This window comes from Crocodylus siamensis, chromosome 3, assembly GCF_052110815.1.
Source record: "Crocodylus siamensis isolate JL-2025a chromosome 3, ASM5211081v1, whole genome shotgun sequence".
In the NCBI taxonomy this organism is placed as follows: Eukaryota; Metazoa; Chordata; order Crocodylia; family Crocodylidae; genus Crocodylus; species Crocodylus siamensis.
Window position 1 is genome coordinate 1,029,767 of NC_143397.1, and position 21,555 is coordinate 1,051,321.

At 57.2% G+C, this 21,555-nt stretch overlaps 1 protein-coding gene across 1 annotated transcript in view; it reads left to right on the forward strand.

The window, feature by feature from the left end:
• The window catches only part of LOC149867878 (uncharacterized), a 45,985-nt gene extending 37,348 nt beyond the window's left edge, over positions 1 to 8,637 (forward strand). Inside the window, exon 6 of the mRNA XM_090037186.1 lies at positions 8,493 to 8,637. Within this exon, the coding sequence (XP_089893312.1) occupies positions 8,493 to 8,637 (145 nt within the window). The remainder of the gene's footprint in view (positions 1 to 8,492) is intronic.
• Positions 8,638 to 21,555: the final 12,918 nt, after the last annotated feature.

Sequence of the window (21,555 nt, forward strand, 5' to 3'; positions counted from 1 at the left end):
TGTGGCTGGCCCGGGGGGCGCGGGGTGGCTCAGAGACCCCTCCACACAGCAGCCCACGCTGCCCCCAAGGTCAGCAGGCAGAGCCCTGTTTCATAGTTTCATAGTTTCTAGGGTCAGAAGGGACCTGAACAGATCATCTAGTCCAACTCCCTGCCATGGCAGGAAAGTGCTGGGGTTAAATGACCCCAGCACGGTGTTCATCCAGCCTCCTCTTAAAGCCCCCAGGGCAGGAGCCAGCACCACTTCTCTTGGAAGTTGGTCCCAGATCCTAGCCGCTCTGACCGTGAAGTCGCACCTCCTGATATCTAGCCTAAATCTCCCCTCTGCCAGCTTGTGACCGTTATTCCTGGTCACTCCTGGTAGTGCTCAGGGGAACAGGGACTCCCCCAATGCCTGCTGGTCCCCTCGGATTAGTTTGTAACAGGCCAATAGATCCCCCTCAGCCTTCTCTTGTGGAGGCTGAACAGGTTCAGGTCCCATCACCTCTCCTCGTAGGGCCTGCCCTGCTGCCCCCTGATCATGCGAGTGGCCTCCTCTGACCCCTCTCCATGTTGTCCACATCCCTCTTGAAGTGCAGCGCCCAGAACTGGATGCAGTACTCCAGCTGCGGCCTGACCAGTGCCGCATAGAGGGCGAGGATCACCTCCTTGGACCTGCTCGAGATGCATCTGTGGATGCATGACAAGGTACGGTTGGCCTTCCTGACCGCGTCCCCACACTGCCGGCCCATGTTCATCTTGGCATCAATGATGACTCCAAGATCCTTTTCCGCCTCTGCACTGATGAGAAGGGAGTTCCCCAGCCTGTAGGTATAGCGCCAGTTGTTCCTCCCCAGGTGCAGCACCTTGCACTTGTCAGTGTTGAATCCCATCCTGTTCTCATCTGCCCACCCCTGTAACCTGTCTAGGTCCAAAGGTAGCCTATTGATCCCTTCTAGAGTGCCCACATCCCCCCACATCTTAGTGTCATTAGCAAATTTGAGCAGGTGCTTTTTACCCCCTCGTCCAGGTCACTGATGAAGATGTTGAACAGTGTGGGCCCGAGGACCGAGCCCTGCGGGACCCCACTGCCCACGTCCTTCCAGGTTGAGAAGGACCCATCCACTACCACCCTCTGGATGCGGCCCTCCAGCCAGTTGGCGACCCATGCTTAGGGGCAACCAACACGGGTTCATCAGTGGCAGACCAACCTGGTGGCCTTCTACGACCAGGTCACTAAATCCTTAGACGCAGGGTTAGCAGTGGACATAGTCTTCCTAGACTTTTGGAAGGCCTTCGACACTGTCTCTCATACCGTTCTCATTAGAAAGATGGAGGCAAAGAAATCATTAAACATGTTGGCTTTGTCATCTGGTGTGAAGACCAAATTTCCCAATGCGTCCTGCAGGGGCCCCACATTACCCGGAACCTTTTTACCCCCTATGTATTTAAAGAAGGACTTCTTATTGTCCTTAATCCAGGAAACTAGTCCCAGTCCCATCTCTGCCTTTGCCTTCCTGACTGCCCCCCTACATCCCCGAGCGACTGCAGTATAGTCATCCCTGGGGATGGCCCCTCCTTTCCATTGGGTGTGCGCCTCCCTTTTAGCTAGGAGACATTCCCGGATGTTTTAAGTGAGCCATGGGGGCTTGTGCGCCCTCCTGCTCCCTTTGATCCTCATTGGGATTACCTTCTTTTGGGCTTGGAGGATCATCTCCTTAAGGAGCGACCGCTTTCCTTGGACACCCGGCTCCCCTCAGCGCTTCCCCAACTATCCGCCTTAGCTTGGTGAAGTTTGCCCTCCTGAAATCTAGGGCTGCTGCTTTGCTGCTGGCCTTTGCCACCTTGTGCTGCATGGTGAATACCACCAGGCGATGATCGCTGTTGCCCAGGGGGTCAAGCCCCCGCAGCCCCCGCACGGGGCCGTCCCTGTGGCCAGCACCAGGTCCAACAAGGCGTCTTCCCGGTGGGGCTGTGTACTCCTGGGTTCGATGGAGGTCCTGCACTCTGGCCAAGAACCTACGTGAGCGTTCAGATCTGGCTGACTGCTCTTCCCAGCAGATGTCTGGAAAGTTCAGGTCCCCCATGACTACCATGTCCTTGGACCTAACGACCTCCGTGAGCTGACCTAAGAATTCCTGATCAAGCTCTTCCCGGTGGTTGGGTGGTCTGTAGTAGATCCCCACTATTAAGTCTCTTTACCCTTGACTGCCTTGTTCTCTAACCCAAAGCACCTCAGAGTGCCCTTCCTCTGATTCTTTATTAATTGATGAAGATGGGTATTCCTCCTTAATATAGAGTGCCACGCCCCCGCCTTTCCTCCCTGTCCTGTCCCTCCTGTACAGCTCATAGCCCTTGACATTCACCGCCCAGTCATGCGTTGAGTCCCACCACTTTTCAGTGATCCCCACTATGTCCGGGCTGGTGTCAGCCAGCAGGAGACTCAGTTCCTACTGCTTGTTTCCCATGCTACGAGCATTTGTGTAGAGGCATTTGAGGCCTCCTGTGGATGCGGGCACTGGCTTCCTAATCACAGCATTGCCCTGGCCCCTGTCGCTTACCTGGGTATACGTTTTGCTCATTGGCCTAGGCTGGACTGTACTTGTGGGTGTTGTTTGGTCTGGCAGTCCGATGATTCCTCCACCCTCGTCTTCCCCTTCCCCAAATGAGCCTAGCTTAAAGCCTGCTGGAGGAGGTCCACCAACCTAGAAGAAAACACATGCTTGCCTTTAGGGGAAAGGTGGAGCCCATCCCATCCAAGCATGTCTCTTGTCGTGATGTGCCGGTCATGATTGAGGAAGCCAAAGCCCACCTGTTCCCTGATCCCAGCTGCTGTCCCTCTCTCCTAGTGCCCAGCCAAGGCAGGAGGGGCCCCTGATGCCAGCTTCTCCCATTTCTTGGAGTCTCAGACCAGCAGAGACTCTCCATACCTGAAGAAGAGTGACTGCACCTGAAAGCTTGCCAAGAACTTTCTTCCAACTACTCATTTGGTCCAATAAAAGATATCACATCTACCCCAAAAACCTGGCCTGCCATTTAAAATTCAGGCCACCTGGGCTGTGGGGCTTGCTCTTTGGTTTTTCCCCTGGGTCCCCTGCAGAGGGGAGGGGGATGCTGTAATTCTTGATGAAGCTTGAGGTCAAGTGGTACAGAGAGCCAGGGTTTCAGGTCCAGGAGCCATGTGGGGTTTGGACTGGGAGTCCAGGGCAGGATCTGGAAGCTCACCCCCACAGCTACTCAGCCAGGAGCAAAGATCGCTGCTCCTCAGCAGCTCTGCAGAGATACATCAATGCACTGAATAAGCCCTTTGCAATGCAGAGGGAACCGGTGCCCCCAGCAGACTGTGACAGCAAGGGAGATGATGCACCCAAATCCCCAGGGACTAACCTTTTTTGGGTCGAGACACCCCCACTCTTGGACTGTCAGGCCTGGGGTCGAAGTAGACCCCAGTAGAGGTAAGGGTGATACAGGGTATACTTTGCTTGACTGTATGTTGTGTTCTGGTGTTTGACTCTGTAATAAATCTGGGGTTTGTGTTCATACTGCTGGTGAGAACAGGGTTGTTGGTTGTATTGGACACCCTGGTAATTCATTTAGTGTTTCCCAGGTAAAATGTGTGGGGGCTTGAGCCAAGGTAAAATATATTTAATACCCCAAAATTGAACCTGGCCCTTGTTGCTGTTGCTCAGCAAAAGGGTTATGCACACAGGCATCCCCCAGTAGCTGCCCTGTCACTGGGACTTGCACATCTCTAAACCCCCCATCCCATGCCTGGGGCTGTGTGCACTGCTCCCACCACCCTTAGGTGACCAGGCTGGAAAGGCAACGTGCTGGCCACGGGCCCCTTGTCTGTGCACACCCATCCCATGTGCCCAGGAAAAGGTGGGCAGGCCAGCTGAACCCACTTCCCCCACAAGACCTCCTACCCCAGCTCTAGCCCCTGGCCCAAATCAGACCCTTGGTCCAGTGGTCCTAGCCAGCACTTGGACTGCACCTCGGAGGAGGCAATCGGTGAGCAACAGGTGTGTGACACCTAGGGACCTAGAAATCACAGTGCACCTCCAACATAGGTTTGGGCCTTGCAGAGTTGCTGGGTGGAAAGGTGGTGGCGGGTTGCAGGTTGAAGGACAGTGACGTGACCCACTTGCTGGTTGCCGCCAATACCTTCGTCTTGCTGTCCCTTAAGTCCTTGCACTGGGAGAACTGGTTGAGGTGGGGTGGCATCTCCCTGGTCTTGGCACCTGTCTTGGGCTGTGGGGCAAGAACATCTCCGGCTGGCTGCGGGAGAGGTGCTGGTCTGCTCCAATTGATGCAGCCAAAGTTGCACTTGTCTTTTGTGAGGTGCATCAGCTGCAGACTTGTCCAGGACTCCCAGGTCTGTGTCCGTGGTGCTGCCGTACCTCTGGGGTCTCCCTCACCTGGCCCTGCTGCCCTGGATGCATTCAGACCCATCCAGCTGCCTAGTAAAGGGCCTGGGGTGAGCTTTGGGGCTGGATAACCCATTTGGCTGGGAGAGAGGAGAGAGGAGCTGTGGTGCACCATGCTGGAGAAAAAGCAGCAACCACAGCTCAGCACCGGATAAAGCAGAGAGAAGGTGAACCGCAGGCTGTGGGGGATCTCCTGCTCTTTCTCTGCTAGGAAACCTCATGCATTTCCTCGCCCTTTGTGGCAACAGCAATGCTCCAGCCCTGCTGCAGAAACTGTGATGGTCTCTAGTGACTGTGCACAAATATCTGTGCTCTGGGTGTGGGGGGCATGGGTGGTGGAGGGGGTCTGTGTTGGAGAGGCTGCCTCGTGCCCAGACAACTGTCAGTAGTGATGGGGATATGGCCTGCATTTGAGAGGGTCCTTTTCCCTCCCTGCCATCCAGCAATAGGCCCCAGAGCCCAAACACAGTCCAGGAGACCCCACCATTTCACCTGTGCCTTGGTGCCCCGGGCCCAGCTTCACCAAGGCCTGAGGGCAGCTGCCTGGCCCAAAGGTTGTTGCTGCTGGGATCTCCCCAGGAGGACAAAGACCATCAGACCCAAGCAGGCCAGAGCTCACTGGCGTTGGAGTCAAAAGAGGGGCAGAGGGAAGAGCTGTGCCCCAGAGCTCAGGTCTTGGTGCCCAAGGGGCCCTGGGCTCACCCTTGCCTGAGCCTGAACCAGGGGTAATTCTAAAGGGTGTCAGAGATGGTACCTCCAGCCCCTGCCCCACTATGCCTGGGGCAGCCCCAAACCTGCCTGCAACTTCCCAGGCTTGGGCTGAGACAGCACAGCCTCCTGGCTGCTCTTGGCCCCCATCTCCCTGCCATTGCAGGGCTGGGGCTGCAGGCACCAGTGGCTGGGCCATGGCCCCGCTTTTGGCTGAGCTTGGCTGCCCTCACCTGTGGTTGACGTCACTTCTGCTTTTGGCTGGTGCTCCAGAACTTCCTCTGCTTAATCCAGCAGCCCTGCAAGGCTGAGCCACTGGCACCGTGATCTTTTCTGTGGCCCATGGCCGGGATGTATGAGTCCTTGCGGTTTTCCAAAGCCACCCCAGGACAGAGCGCGACCCCCCAGGCACAGGGGGAAGGTAGGATCCAGAACCCCTTGACCACCTGGTCCTGCCCCAGCCCCAGCCCCAGCCCCAGCCCCACACCCTGACCAGCCTTTGTGTTTGCAGCACCCCCAGGCCCATATGAGGCCAACAGCACTTGCAACAGCGTCTACGAGACTCTGCAGCTGGGCCCGGTGGTTAAGGGGCTGGCTGGGCATGGGGCCCAGCAGGGCAGAGGTGAGTGTGATGGCAGGAGAAGCCTGAAGCAGAGCTCACAGCCAGCTTTAGTGTGCGAAGATAAAAGGTGCTGGGGGAAGTTCATGGGGGGGAACGGACAGGCAGCTCTGGGCGTGCCGGGAGAAGGTTGAGGGCTGGGCTCTGCTTGTTGTGCCCAGGTTGCAGGGCAGAGGGGGTTTGTGGCCATCACAGGCTCCAAGGCTTTGTTGGTAGCCATGTGGGCCAGGAAGGAGTGCTCCTTCTGGATGCTGCAGGCATCACAGTTTCCTTTGCCACCCTCAGAGGCTCTGGGTGCTGCTGCAAAGAGGAGTTGGGCCGTGCGGGTCCGAGTGCAGGCAGGGCTGGAGGCACTGCGCATACTTGCCTGTTCAGACACACTCATGCAACCGTTCATAGGCAGCAGCTTCCTGTGTCCAATGCTGCCACCTTTTTTGCAGCCCAGGCTGGGGCTGGTGACAGGGCTGTGCCAATGCTCCTGCTGAGAACAGCCCCACAGGGTCCTGGCTGCAGGGTCTTGCTTTAAGGCTGCAGTGGGGGCAGAAAGGGCTGGGGCAGGTGTAGGGGGAGGATGTTGTTACTCCCAGACCCTGCCTGCCCTTGCAGAGCTGCTTGCTGGCAGTGCTGGGGCAGGAGGGGCTTCAGGCCTGCTGCCCAATTCCTTGGTGTAGGGGCAACATGGTGATGGTGCAGGTGCCAGGGCTGGTCCCACATTGCCTCATCTCTTGCAGAGCCCGGGTGGAGCGCACGGCCCCTGCCCCTGTTCCTGCTGGCAGCCTGCCTGGCCCTGCTGGCCACCACCATCACCCTGGGGGCCTGCTGTGAGTAGGGCCCTGATGGGCTGGCAGGGAGCTCAGAGAGGGGAAGATGGGCAGTGCTGGGGGGCAGAGTGGGGGACACAGGGGCTGCCTGGGCAAAGAAATATTACCCCCTCCCCCCACCGGGGCCAGGCAGCTCGGTGGATGGGGATGGTTCCCTGTGTGGTTGTGACTCTGGAGATGTCCCCTAGGGTGACCTGCATGGGGGGGAGGTTTGTCTGGGGAGACCCAGCAGTAGGGGCAGCACCCATGGGAGGGGCTGTCCAGCAGGGTCCTGGTTTGTGTCCTAGATCTGGGCTGGCCACAGTGCCCAGCTGCCTGCAGGCACCTGCCCAGCTCCCACCAGCTCATGCCCTGGTGCTGCTTTGGGAGACTCCCGCCAGCTACACCGTCTCTGTGGCCCCAAGGTTTGGGTGGTGGTGTGAGCACAGTGGGGTCTTGCCGCTGCGGAGGTGGCAGCACTCAGCTGGGGGTGCCAGGCCTTGCTCCTGGTGCTGATGGCCCCATGCCTGCAGACTGGCATCAGGGGCAGTGGCTGCAGCAGGTGGGCATGGTGCTGGTGCAGGCCCAAGCAGAACTTGCACAGACCCAAGCAGAACTTGTGTACATGCAAGAGCAAGCCTGGGTCCTCCAGGAGCAGTTAAGCACATCTGAGAGTGCCCAGGCCAATGCACGGCTCTGCCACATCACAGGTAACCCAGGGCAGGGCAGGGTGGGAAGCGGGACACCCCCAGGGCTGGTGGTGGTCCTGGGCCCAGTCCTCATGGGGAGCAGGCAGGAGGGAACCCCAGTGTCCCCAGTGGCCTGGTTCCCCAGGACTTTCCATCCCTCCTGCCTCTCCTGCTGCCCCGCAGCCTGGACACTGCCTGGCTCCCACCATGTCTGCTGGGCTGTGGGCAGAGACAATGGTTCCTGGGAGGGCCCTTGTGCCTGGGGCTCCATAACACCCCCAGCAGCATCCCGTGGGCCTGACACGGGCTTGTATGTGACCACCTGCCTGTGCCCAGACTGCTGCCCAGAGACCTGGGTGCTGCACCGCGGGAAGTGCCTGTTCTTTTCCAAGGAGGAGAAGACCTGGTTGGAAAGCAAACAGGCGTGTGAACGAGAGTCCTCCTGGCTCCTCGTCCCCTCAGACTGGGACCACACAACCATGCCGGTACGGGGCTGTGGGGCTGGAGGAGCACTGCGAACGCCTGGTGGAGGGCAGGGAGGCAAGGGCAGGGAGCAGGGAGGAGGCGCAGAGAGGGTCAGGGCAGAGCTGGTGCCGCAGGAGCCAGCGTCTCCTTCCCGCTGGAGGGGAGGGTCTGGGCACAGCCTGGCAGGTGTAGGCAGCACCAAGGCTGTGCCTGGGGCAGCTGAAGGGAAGAAACAGGCTGGAGCAGAGGTAGAAAGGCTGGAAACCTCCTGCCGGTGCAGTGGCCTCAGAAGTTGGAGCAGCCGACAGCCCTTCACGTGCCCCTTCCCAGCCCTGCCGGCTAGCCCCAGTGCCCGGGGCCCCCTGAGAGCTGTGCCCACGCATCGGGGTCTCCCTGCCCTGCGGCCATTTCACAGCTGTCATGACTTCCCTAGAGCTTTCTTGCCCACATGGATGCCCTGTACTGGATTGGACTCCAGTGGAGATGGGACTTGAAGACCCAGTCAGATCACTGGCAGTGGGTGGATGGCTCCCTATACAAATGGTAAGTTGGCACCGAGCTCCTAGCCTAGAAACTCCTTGCACCCCTTTCCTGAGCACCAGCGCGGGGGTGTGGGGAGCTCCCTGTCAGCCCACTGCAGTGCAGGCTGTGAGGGGGGTCTGGCTCAGGCCCCTGTGCCAGGTCAGACTGGCCATGGGCTCCTCTGGGTAGGAGCCAGGGCTGAGGCTTCAGCCAGGTGGGCAAGGCCGTGCGGGAACTGGGACGGTCGAGGAGCCTTGATGCAGCATCTGTCATTGCAGGCCCAGGAGTGCAAAAGATCGTGGTTATTTTGGAACAATAGAAAGGGGCAGAATAGAGAGAGGAGGCCAGGTGGATGACAAACACCAATGGATCTGCGAGAAGCCAGCCGTCTGCCCCCAGGGAGCCTCAGGGACCGAACCTGGGGCATGATCACGGGAGGCTACCATGAGTACAAATGCCCATGCCCACAGCATTGCAGCACCAGGGACTTGTGTCTCCTTCCCTCCTCGTCGGCTGGACCCTGCATCCCCCACACTTGGGCCTGGGGTGGGTCTATCTGCCCCACTCGCTCTGCCTCCTGTCTTCAGCTTCGGTGGCTCCAGGGACCAGCTCCCACCTGTGCCAGCATAATCCCCTCCCAGCTCTGAGGACTCAGCATTGCCTGCTCCCCAAACCTCCCAGCAGACAGGGCCTAGCAAGGGCAGTAGGGGCTGCTGACCCTGGAGGCCTGATACAGTCGGACAGGGCAGTATCCCTGACCTGCCCCAAGATCAGCGGTGATTCAGTGCTTGCAGTCACTTGCGTGTGTGGCCTTGAGCTCTGCAGGTTGTAGCTCCCACCCTCCTTCCTGTCTGCTCCATGGGGCCTGGCCACCATGCCAGTTTCTGATGTGCTTATGGGCCAGGGGCGATGCAGAGCCCCTGGGCAGCATGCATGATGCCCATGCGTGGGGCCTGGCAGCGGGACTAAAGGGGAACCTCCCACCCCTTCAGCGCCTGCACCCACTGTGCATTGCTTTCTGCTCCAGGCAACCACGCACCAAACCCCCTGTCCTATACCTGGAGCCTCCTCCCCACAGCACGATCATGTTATTAAACACCAGAGATTGCATTCACCAGTGCAGTGTGTTGTGGGGAGGGAGTGCCAGGGCAAGGGCACTTATGGTCACTCTATTGCATACAAGCCTCCCCTAGTAGCTGCTCCATCGCTGGGACCACCGCGCCTCTAACCTCCCCTTCTCCCACCCCACACACGGAGCTGTACACACTGCTCCTGCCATCCTTGGTCGACCAGGCAGGTGAGGTAACATGCAGGACATGGGCCCCTATCTGTGCACATCCATCCCACTGCCCTGGGCAAAGCGGGGGCCTGGCAACCGAACCTACCTCCCCCACAAGACTTGTGCCCACCTCCCATTTCTAACCCCTGGCCTAATCCAGGACCCTGGGCTCTGGGTTCTTAGCTGGTGAATGAGGCGACCTGATGCTGGATGGGCAGACCCCACAACCCAGCTGTCATGCCCAGGACTAGGGAGAGGCAGACAGTGAGCAGCATGTGTGGGTGGCACCATGGGGGCCAATAAGTCACTGTGCACTTCCACCGTGGGTTTGGGTGTCACGGGGCTGCCCTGCAGGAAGGCAGTGGGGGGCGGCAGGTTGAAGAACAGTGACATGACCCACGTGTTGGGCATATCCAACAGCTTGGTCTTGCCATCCTTCAGGTCCTGGTGCTGGGAGAAATGGCTGAGGTGGGACAGCATTTCCCTGGACTGGGCACTCACCTTGGGCTCTGGGGGCTGCTGTGGGCTGGGGGAGTGCAATGAAACTGTCTGCAACTGGCTGCAGGGGGAGGCACTGGTCTGCTGCAATTGATGCAGCCAAAACTGTGGTCATCTTTTGTGTGGTGCATCATGCTGCAGACTTGTCTTGGCTCTGGCATCCACCAGGACTCCCAGGTCCATATCCATAGTGCTGCCATCTCGACAGGATTCCCTTGACCTGGCGCTGCTGACCTGGGTGCATTCAGGCCCATCTGGCTGCCTAGGAAAGGGCTTGGGTGAGTGTTGGGGCTGGAGAGAGGGCAGAGGAGCAGTGGTGCACAGACTGCCCTTCCTGCTGGCTGGAGAAGATGCTGCAGCTGCCTCAGATCAGCACCTGGTAAAGCAGATGAACTGCAGGCTTTAGGGAATCTCATGCCATTTCTGTGACAGGAAACCTCATGCATTTCCTGGACCATCACAGTGACAGTGACGCTCCAGCCCTGCTGCAGAAACTGGGACTGTCTCTAAAGACTGTGCATAAATATCTGACCTCCTGGAGTGGGAGAGCATGGATGGTGGACGGAGTCTGTGTGGGGGAGGCTGCCCCATGCCCAGAAAACTGTGAGTGGCGAAGGGGACAGGACCTGGTTTCCTGGGTTTGGGCTTAGACAGCACAGCCTCCCGGATGCTCTAGGTCCCCCACCTCCGCCACCAGTCCCCTCCAGGCCTGTCTGTGCTGGGGAGGGCAGGGCCATGACTGCTGGAGCCAGTGGCTGGGACATGGTCCTGCATCTGGCTAAACTTGGCCACCCCTATCTATGGTCGAGGTCACTTCTGCTTCTGGCTGATGCTCCAGAACTTGCTGAGTTTGCTCCAGCAGCCCTGTAAGGCTGAGCCACCTACATCACAAGCTGCTCCATGTCCCACTGCGGAGATGTACAAGGCCCTGCTGTTTTTCAAGCCCCATGCCAGGATGGAGCATGACCCCCTGGGTGCAGGGGGGTGGTGGGCCAGTAGGGGGCGCTCCTGCATTGAGCTGCCCACCTCCCTGCGCCCGACCACCTGCCGGGCTCCGAATGCTTCCCTGGGGGCGCCTTATGCTCGGCCGACCCCTCTCCAGGAGCACACTCGCTAGTCTGGGGGTAACGTCACCCCCACCACCCCAAGAAGGGACTGTCTCGGCCCTGTGTCCTCGGGGAAACACAGGCCTAAGAGTCCGACGGGCACTCGACCTGGTACAGGCACTTGGGGCACTTCCCCAAGTCAAGGGGGAAAAAAGGAAAGTCTCCCTTAGTCCGCAGACCTAAGCGGCCTCTTAGATATAATTTAGACCCACTCCTCAATAAGTCTCCCACACCGGTCACAAAGGAGAACTTTATTGATTACAAGGGGTAGGGGAAACTAGGGTACAGGATTGAGCAATATCTTAGGAATCCTAAAGAGCAAACAGTGTGGCTGAGGTAGCCTTTTGATCACGCATCTGTGTTACTGCCAGCTAGATATCTAACCAGATCGTAAGTAGCTTACTCACAAGCATCTTCCAGAGGCCGGTGAAATTCCCCTCTGTAAGCAGGCGGTTTCTAGCTCGTGAGTTTGGGGGAGAGAGCCAATTTAGATGGTAAAGCTCCTCTGAGTCCCCCGCATGGCTGCTGCTTCACCTCATGGCTGAAGAGAGAGACCGCCTCCTTCCCCTCCCTAACTTATATAGCCCCTGTGACCTCATTCACTGGTCCAGTGGAGGTCAGCCCCAGTTGGCTGTCAGCCAACCAATTTGAAATACATCACCTGTCAGTGGGCAGATCCCAGCCCACCAGGTAGATGCCCCCCACCCAGGTGGCTGATGCCAGTCCCGTAGGCAGAGGGAGCAGGTTCCCCCTCCCTCAGGACTGCAGCCAGCTCAGGTTCCCTAAAGAGACAGGCTGAGGTGTGACTCCTCTGTGCTGGCCCATCTAATCACATTGTCACAGGGCAGAGATTTTAGGGAGAAACAAAGGTGGCTTTCTGCCACAGGGGGCAGGTAGGATCCAGCACCCCTCCCTCACCCAGCCCTGCCTCAGCCCCACGCCCTGACCAGTCCCTGTGTCTGCAGGCCCCCAGCCCCGCCTGAGGCTGATGGCATCAACAAGACCCTCCAGCTGGGCCCAGTGGTAAAGGGGCCAGCCAGGAATGGGGCTCAGCATTGCAAAGTGTGAGGGCAGCAAGAGCCTGAAGCAGAGCTTGTGGTGGGCCAGTAGGGGGCACTCCTGCATTGAGCCATCCACCTCCCTGCGCCTGACCATGTTCCTGGCTCTGAGTACCTCCCTGGGGCACCTCACATCTGGCCGACCCCCTTTCTGGAGCACACTTGCTAGCCTGGGTTTAACGTAGCTGCCACCACCCCGAGAAGGGACAGTCTCGGCCCTGTGTCCAAGGGGAAACACAGGCCTAAAGTCCGATGGATACTCGACCCAGTACAGGCACTTGGGGCACTTCTCTAAGTCTGGGGCAAAAAGTACAGTCTCCCTTAGTCCGCAGACCTAAGGGGTCTCTTAAGCATAATTTAGACCCACCCCTCAATAAGTCTCCCACACCGGTCACAAAGGAGAACTTTATTGATTCCAGGGGTAGGGTGAAAATGGGGTACAAGATTGAGCAATCTCATAGAAATCTCATAGAGCAAAACAGTCTGGCTGAGGTAGCCTTTTGATCATGCATCTGAGTTACTGCCAGTTAGATATCTAACCAAATCTCAAGTAGCTTACTCACAAGCATCTTCCAAAGGCAGGTGAAGTTTCTCTCTGGAGGTAGGCCATTTCTAGCTCGTAAATTTTCGTGGAGAGAGCCAGTTTCAGATGGTAAAGCTCCTCTGAGTACCACACATGGCTGCTGCCCCCTCGTCCTGGGCAGTCTTAACTTATATAGCCTCTGTGACCTCGTTCACCTGGCCCAGTGGAGGCCAGCTCCGGTTGGCTGTCAACCAACCAATTTGAAATACATCACTAGTTGTTGGGCAGACTCCAGCCCACCAGGTAGATGCCCCTCACCCAGGAGACCGATACTAGTCCCGTAGGCAGAGGGAGCAGGTTTCCCCCTCCTTCAGGGATCTAGTCAGCTCAGGTTACCTAAAGAGATAGGGTAAGGTGTGTCTCCTCTGCTGGGCCCATCCTAATCACATTGTCACAGGGCAGAGATTTTTGGGAGAAACAAAGGGGGCTTCCTGCCACAGAGCTCACAGCCAGCTCCAGTGTGCAAGATCAAAGGGGCTGGGAGGAGTTCATGGGTTGGCACGGATGACAGATGCGCACCTCTGGCTGTGTGGGCAGAGGACTGAGGTGTGAGCTTCACTTGCTGTGCCCAGGCTGCATGGCAGAGCAGGGGTGTGTGGCTGTCCCAGGCTCCAGGGCTTTTCTGGTGGCTACACGGGCCAGGAAGGAGTGCTCCCCATCCCCAGTTGCTGCAGGCATCAGGGTTTCCTTTGCCACCCTCAGAGGTGCTGGGCAGTGTGGGTCTGAGCTCAGGCAGGGCCAGAGGCAGTGCACACACATGTTCAGACATGCTCACATGTGTCTGAGGCTGCCACCTTCCCTGCAGCCCAGCCCAGGGCTAGGGATGGGGCTGCAGGGTCCCAATTCTTCTTCTGGGACCAGCCCCACATGGTGCAGGAAGGGCTGGGGCGGGTGTGGGGGAGGCAGGTTTATTGAACACTGTGAAGAAGCCAGGATATATATTACTGCCATTCATGCTGCTCACAGTCATACTCATATTGTTATGTAATCCAGGTACACCCAAGGGTGTGCCCTATTCTTAATCGACTGGGATAGGTAGGCAGGAGGGGGTGCTGTGAGAGGGATGCCAGAATTTCGAGCAGATCCCTCTTTCCTCTATAGAGTTAGCCCAAGCCCAAAGTTCTTAATTATATACAATTTATTAAATTATAATATACACGCTGCAGCACTACCATTTCCCTATGCCCTGGCTCAGCACTGAGGGCTCTCTTAGCACAGGCCAGGCCCTTCAAGCTCTGGCCAGCCATCCTCATGCCAGGTGGCTAACACAAGCAGCCTCCGCTGCTCCCTGGCTCCCAAGTCCTGGGTCCGTGTGCCATCCTGCACACCGTGGGACCTGGCCGCTTGCCGGGAGATGGGGCCTGAGCCGCCTCACTGTGGCCCCCAACGCCCTGCTGGGGTTACAGGCTAAAGCTGCCGCCTGTGGCTCCCAAAGCCTCAGCTCTGTGCACTGAACCATGCACCAGGGTAGGCCCAAGCAGTCTCACACTGCTCCCAGGGCTGGGTCTCTGTGCACCATCAACAGCCTGAGCAGTCTCGTACCACTCCCAAAGCTGTTCCGCCAGTGACACCTTCAGAAGCCTTAGGCTTATTTTCCACTGGGGGAGAGCTCCCAGCCTGTCTTGGTTCCACCTTTTTTTGAATCCCTCACCTATCTGCCCTCATGCAGGTTGGCAGCTCCTTTTATACGCTCCAGGGCTCCACCCCTGAAGTCTCTGACCTGACAGTTTACAGTTTTCAATCAGGTCCAGGAGAGCTCTTCTCTCCCTCCCCTCAGGAAAGAGGCAGGCTGGATTTCTCCTGCTGCCTCCTGATTGGTGGATGGGCTCCACCAATCAAAACAGCAGAATCTCAAGCCTGGGACTCAACCCAAGCTCTGAAAGATAAACCTGCTACAATTAAACCCTAGAGATTGCATTGTGTGTCGGGGAAGAAGTACTGGGGAAGGGGCACCCCCAGCCACCCTATTGCACACAGACTTCCATAGATTTCATAGATTTCATAGACATTAGGGCTGGAAGGGACCTCGGGAGATCATCGAGTCCAGCCCCCTGCCCAAAGGGCAGGAAGTCAGCTGGGGTCATAGGATCCCAGCAAGATAAGCATCCAATTTACTCTTGAAGGTATTCAATCTGGGTGCTTGAACCACCTCCGCTGGCACACTGTTCCAGACCTTGGGGGCTCGGACAGTAAAGAAATTCTTCCTTATGTCCAGCCTGAAACGGTCTTGCAGGAGTTTGTGACCGTTCAACCTCGTCATCCCTTGGGGTGCTCTGGTGAACAGAACACTTTTCCCAGAAGCTTCTTCATCACCTGCACCCCCACACCTGTAACCCCACCCAGTGCCCAGGCCTGTATGCACTGCTCCTGTCACCATTGAGTGACCACGCTGGAGAGGCAATGTGCAGGCCACAGATCCCTTGTCTGTGCACACCTGCTCCACTGCTGGGCAAAGGGGGCTAGCCAGCTGAACCCACCTCCATCACAAGATCTCCCCCTGCCCCCAGCTCTAGCCCCTTGCCTGATCCAGGCCCCCTGGGGCACTGGCTTCCTAGCTGGCAAGTGAGGCAACCTGATGCCGGATGGGCAGAGCCTGCACCCCAACCCATCGACTCAGAGGCGAGATATGGGGTCACCAGGAAGGGATACAGCCCAGTGCCCTCATCCAGGGGAAACCAGTGCCCATCCTCTCCTACTTGAATGGTGCCAAGGCAGCTTCATTGCTGCCCTTGCACCCAGGGTCACAGCCATTGGGCATTTCTGGCACCCACCATGCTCACCACAAGCACTGTCCTCCCCAGGCTTTGGGGCTTGCTGGTGAGTCAGGGCCAAGCTGCCACCTCCCAGGTACATCCACCCTGCTGGCCACAACCTGGGCATCACTACCTGGCAGGACAAGCCAGGTCCACATGTCATTCACTGTATGGGGCTTCATGTGGGCTACAGGGCAGGGAGGTACTAGCCATGGGTCCTAGCAGATCAGCATGGGCTCTTGCTCTGGCCATGTCCCTCATGCCCAGGACTAGAACTGAGCCTCAGGGCAGTAGGCAGTGAGCGGCACCTGTGGGTGAGACCATGGGGACTAAGAGGTCACAGTGCACTTCTACCATAGGCTTGGATGTCATAGCCATAGGTGGGAGCAGGTGCCACATCCCATGGGTGCAAATAGAGACAGTCTGGGTCAGACAGGTCAGTGCCCTAGCCCTTCACACCATCACAGCCCCCGTGTTGTCAAAGACCTGGTGCAATCATCACGTGTGTGCTGGAGACAGAGCTAACGGAGAAGGGCAGGGTCCCAGACTGTTTGGGTTGGGGGGGGGACAAAAGAAAGCAGAGGTCTAAATTACTTTTCAAAGCATAATCTGTGTGGCAGGAAGTCACCTTTGTTTCTCCCCAAAATCTCTGTGCTGTGACAATGTGATTAGGACAGGCCCAGCAGAGGAGACACACCTTTACCCTCTCTGTTTAGGTAACCTGAGCTGGATAGAGCTGGATACAGTCCTGAGGGAGGGGGGAAACTTGCTCCCTCTGCCTACGTGACTGGTATCAGCTACCTGAGTGAGGGGCTTCTACCTGCTGGACTAGAGTCTGCCCGGCAACTAGTGATGTATTTCAAATTGGTTGGCCGACAGCCAACAGGTGCTGGCCTCCATGGGACCAGGTGAATAAGGTCACAGGGGCTATATATGTCAAGACTGCCCAAGAGGAGGGGGCAGCAGCCATGGGGGGACTCAGACTCAGAGAGGAGCTTTACCATCTCAAGCTGGTTCTCTCCCCCAAAACTCACGAGCTAGGAACGGCCTGCCTCCAGAGGGGATCTCCAACAGTCTCGGGGGTGATGCTGGTGAGTAAGCTGCTCAAGATCTGGTTAGATCTCTAGCTGGCAGTAACTCAGATGAGTGATCAAAAGGCTACCTCAGCCAGACTGTTTTCCTCTATGGGATTTCTATGATATTGCTCAATCTTGTACCCTATTTTCACCCTACCCCTGGAATCAATAAAGTGCTCCTTTGTGACTGGTGTGGGAGACTTATTAAGGGGTGGGTCTAAATTATGCCTAAGAGACCCCTTAGGTCTGCAGACTAAGGGTGACTTTACTTTTTGCCCCCTGACTTGGAGAAGTGCCCCAGGTGCCTGTACTGGGTCGAGTACCCGTAGGACTATTAGGCCTGTGTTTCCCTGAGGTAGATGCCCCTCACCCAGGTGGCTGATACCAGTCCCGTAGGCAGAGGGAGCAGGTTTCCCCCCTCCCTCAGGTCTGTAGCCAGCTCAGGTTACCTAAAGAGATAGGGTGAAAATGCATCTCCTCTGCTTGGCCCATCCTGATCACATTGTCACAAGGCAGAGATTTTTGGGAGGAACAAAGGTGGCTTCCTGCCACAGGGCCCATCTTAACCAAATTGTCACAGAGGAGCTTATGGTGAGAAACAGCGGTGGTCTTCTGCCACAGGGGGTTGGTAGGTGTGTGTGGGTGGGGTGCGTATTCGTGTCGGGGTGGGGGGTGGAGATGGATACGTGTGTTGGGGGTAGGGATGGCTGTGGATGGGGTGGGGGGAGGGAGCGTGTGTGTCCGTAGGGATGGCGGTGAATATATAAGTGGGTTTATGTGGGCGCTGTGATGGGAGTGTGTTGGGGTGGGGTGTCAGGTGGTGTCTGGGTGTTTGGGGTGGCTGGAAGATACTAGGAGCAGCTCTGCAGCCCAGAGCAACAAGTATTGGCGAGGACTGTACTCAGCAGCAGGGGAAGGAAGCAGAGCTCATCACTGGCTTGAGTATGAGAGGAGACAAAAAGGGGATAAGGGCTTCAAGGAGATACAGAAAGGGCAACTCTGGCAGTACAAGGAAAGGGTTGAGGGGTGGCTCTGCTTGCTGTGCCCAGGCTGCAGGGCAGAGTGAGGGGTGTGGCTACCCCAGGCTTTGGGGCTTTGCTGGTGGCCACATGGGGCTGGGAAGGAATTTGCATCCCCCCTTCTTGCTACAGGTATCAGGGTGCATTTTCCTTCCTCAGCAGCTGGGTGCTAACTCCAGCCCAGACTGGGGACCAACCCTGGAGGGTCCTGGCTGGAAGGTCTTGCCCCTGTACTCAGGCTCAGACTGATGCTGAGCTGGGTCAGGAATTTCCCACCCTGATCAGACTGCTTTGGGCTGAGGGGATTTTGTCTTCCTCTGTAGTGGGGCCACGGCCTCTGCCTGGGGTCTGTCGAGCATCTATTAACTTCTTTTACAGCAGCAGGACCTTGGTGGCTGCAGCCCCCTGCATTTCCCAGTGGCAGGTTGGGGGGTGATGCCCCGGGCTGTGTCAGGGGTAACTCTTGTGTTGCTGAGAGTCTGGACAATGGAAATGTCTGGGTTGGTTTGGCAGGGCTGATCAGAGAGTTTTCTTTAGTCTGTAATTTTCATTGGGTCTGAGCAGGGTTTTCCCCTGTTCCTCTCTCCCTTGCAGCTTCCAGCACTGAAGGTTTAGGAAGCTCTGGTTCAGAGGCCGTGCCCCTCTCTCCACTCCTCAATAGCAACTGATGCCGCTTTCCTCCAAGCACATGTCTAGTCCCTGGGTGAATCTGGATGCACTCTCAGCTCCCAGCACATCTGGTGGTCATGAGTCCCACCCTTTAATGCCATGCTGGGTAGAAAAACTTCCTGGTGTTCATTTTAAACTGACTGCTACTGGTTTCATGTGGAGGCCCCTCATTCTTGCCTGGTGAGAGACAGTCAGTAATAAATCCCTAGTGATTGCCTCCTTAGCATGTTATAAACCCTTGTCCTGCCCCACAAGCACCTCTCTCCTGAACTGATCAGTCCTGGCCCCCTTAGTCTCTCCTCATAGAAAATCCTCTTCATAGTACTCAGCATCCTTGCTGCCCTGCTGTGGAGCGGCTGGTACTGCCTACTTGGCACTGGCTGGGCTCGGTGGGAGGCGGCTGTCCCGCTGCGGAGCAGGAAGGGCAGAGGTAGCAGAGGCACCATGGAGACGCCCAGGGATGCAGGCCCCCAGACAGGGGACGCGACAGACAGGCTTTGGCTGCGGGCGGGGGTGAAGACAAGTTTCTGTGAAGAGGAAGCAGAAGTGGTGGCTTCGCTGCAGGAGAGAAAGGGAGTTCCTGGAGGGGAACGAGCAGCAAGGACTCAGGGAACCAAGACAAGCCTCACAGCTTTGTGGCCTCTCTGAGAGCCTGGCTCCCAGCCCTGTCTGCTGGCTCAGCCTCCCCCAAGGCTCTGCCCCCTCGCACCTCCCGCCAGGCCAGGCCATCTACAGAGCCCCAAACCCCCACGCTCTCCATCACACACCCAGGCTCTGCTCCCCCAGCACCTCTCGCCCTGATCCTGCCCAGTGCCTCCTCCACGCTCCCCCACCTGGGTGTGGGCCATGCCGGGTCAGGGTGGGGTCTCCCCAGACCAGTAAGGGCAGTGCCCAGCCCTGCCCTGCTCCACCCTGGACCCAGGCATCTCAGCCAGCTCCTGTCCCTCTTTCCCACTGTGACATGGTGCTATCTGACCCCTAGGTTAATTTCCTACTTAGGGTCAACACTCCCTTGTCGTTGGATTTCTCATCTGTTGTGCATTGATGGGATTATTGGAGACTAAGAGAAAATGCACCCTGGGGCAACTTCCTCCCAGTTTTTCTTTACCCAGGATTTACCCTCTACGGTCCATTGACTCCTCACTTGCCTCATGATGCATCTTGTGCAGGGCTCCTCCACCCCTCCACCCTGGTCTGTTGCTCACCGAGATGACACTTGCAATAATCGCAGTCCAAGGGTGAGGGCTAGATCCACTCACCTCTCCGCATTCGCTCTTCAGGTCTCAGACGGGAACCGCTCCTTTTCCAGCTCAGATGGTCCCACTCATAGAAATAAAGTCAATGCAAATTACAAACTAAAGAAAACAGTCCTGATCATGTCAAATCATTACTCCCAGATGCTGTCAGTTTATATCAGACTCTCTTATCCCTCAGAGGGGCCCCGCTAGTTTGCTTAATTCATAACCTATCTGGCTTCCTCGCTGCATGCCTAAAGAAGGGTGTTTTTTGCCCCTAAACTTGCAAAGAGCTTTTTTTTCCAACTATTTAGTTAATCTAATAAAAATTATCACATCTACCCCAAAGAGCCTTGCCTGCCTATGTCCTTAGCCATACATAGCTACAACCAATGACCTTCACTTCAGCTTCGTGCACTGATCCCTGGGGTGGTGGGGGAATTTCCTTCAGACAGTTGATCCCCTTATTGCTCAGCCCGCTTGCAGGGCTGATGTTTTTCTGCTCATATACCTCGGAGTCCTTGTCTCCCTTGTCCTGGTCTTAGTCTTGCCCCAGCAGCTCTGCAGGCTGCGGTCTCTAGCTCAATTAGGGCTCGGGTTGTTTCCTCCAGACTCTTGGATGACAGGACTTTTATTATCTGCTTCCTAGAGCTCTCACTTCTTACTCTCACTCTCTCCGTTGCTATCTTTCTATCTCCCTTTGCAGTGCAGCCATCCTATAAGATCGCCGCGGTCTCCTGCCAGCACCTCCATAGCGCACCATATAAATCTCCAGGGTTTTGTCCCCCCTCTCTAGAGGAATACCCTTCTCTGGTACCTCACGGGCTTTTCCTCCTGAGCTCCCGGGGTCTTCTCTTCTGCAACCCCGGGTCTGGAGGCGAGCACAGCACCCTTGCCACAGCTGCACAGGGAACTCCCCTCACCCCTCGTCCTGCTCTGATGCGCCCATTCTCCAGCCACTGATGAGATACGGGTCTAAGGCAGCTGAAAACTTAACCCTTTCTTTTCCAGTGTGTCACAGTGCACAAGGGAGTCAGGCAACCTCAATGCAAAACAACAACAACAAAAAGCCAGCCATACTCCAGGAGCAGGACACAGGGAAGTGGCAGCTCTTCCAAACAAGTCATCTTGCTGCACCACTTGAGCTCCTGCTGCATCGCGTGACCGGCACTGTGACTAGCTTTGCTTTAGAAGGGCTGCTGCAAGGGTTTACACGCAACCCCCGGGGCCTTCTCTGAAGCACATGGAGGAAATGGTTTAGGGGCAACTGCTGCCCAGTAAGCATGTGGCAGAGTGTCTAATCCTGGTCAGAGAGGTGTTGCCAGCAGCTTCTGTCCAACTGGAAATAGCTCCACGGGTCTGGCATTGCTCTGTACATTCATAGGGCTTGAAGGAGGGAATGGGGCACACAGCATTCATCACTGGTGACACCAGGGTCTTCAGAGCACAGGGCAGGGGCTCAAAAGGACCCTGAACTGATGCAGGAGGAAAGGCAGCGAGGATGGGGGCAAAGCCCTGCGCCAAGGACAGAGCCGTTGCTTGTGCAGTCCTGCACTGGACAGGAGCTGCAGCAGGGCAGGGGAGGAGCTGGGGACCCGAGAGTCAGGGGGCTGGAAGGGAGCTGCAGCGTCATATCCAGCCCAAGTCTTGCCTGAGGCAGGATCAGCCCTGACCAAACCCGGTGTCTGATCCTTGAGCAGCACAACACAATCACCCTGACACAGCCCCAGGCATCACACCGGACTGTGCTGCTGGGAAATCGGAGGACTGCAACTGCCAATATCCTGCTGCTGCAAAGGGGATTAATGCACGCCCAAGACCCCAGGCAGAGGCCATGCCCCAGCTGCAGAGAAAGGCAACTCCCCCACCCCGCCAGTCCAGGCCAATGTGACCAGGGAAGAAATCCCTTCCTGCCCCCAGTGCAGCATTGGTCTGAGCCTGAGCAGAGAGGCCTGACCCTCTAGCCAGGATCCTGATGAGTTGAGTCCCAGCATGGATGGGAGTCAGAGCACCCTGGGCGAGTCACATGTACCAGTCCAGGGAGCGATGCTCCCACTCCGTTCAGTGCTGC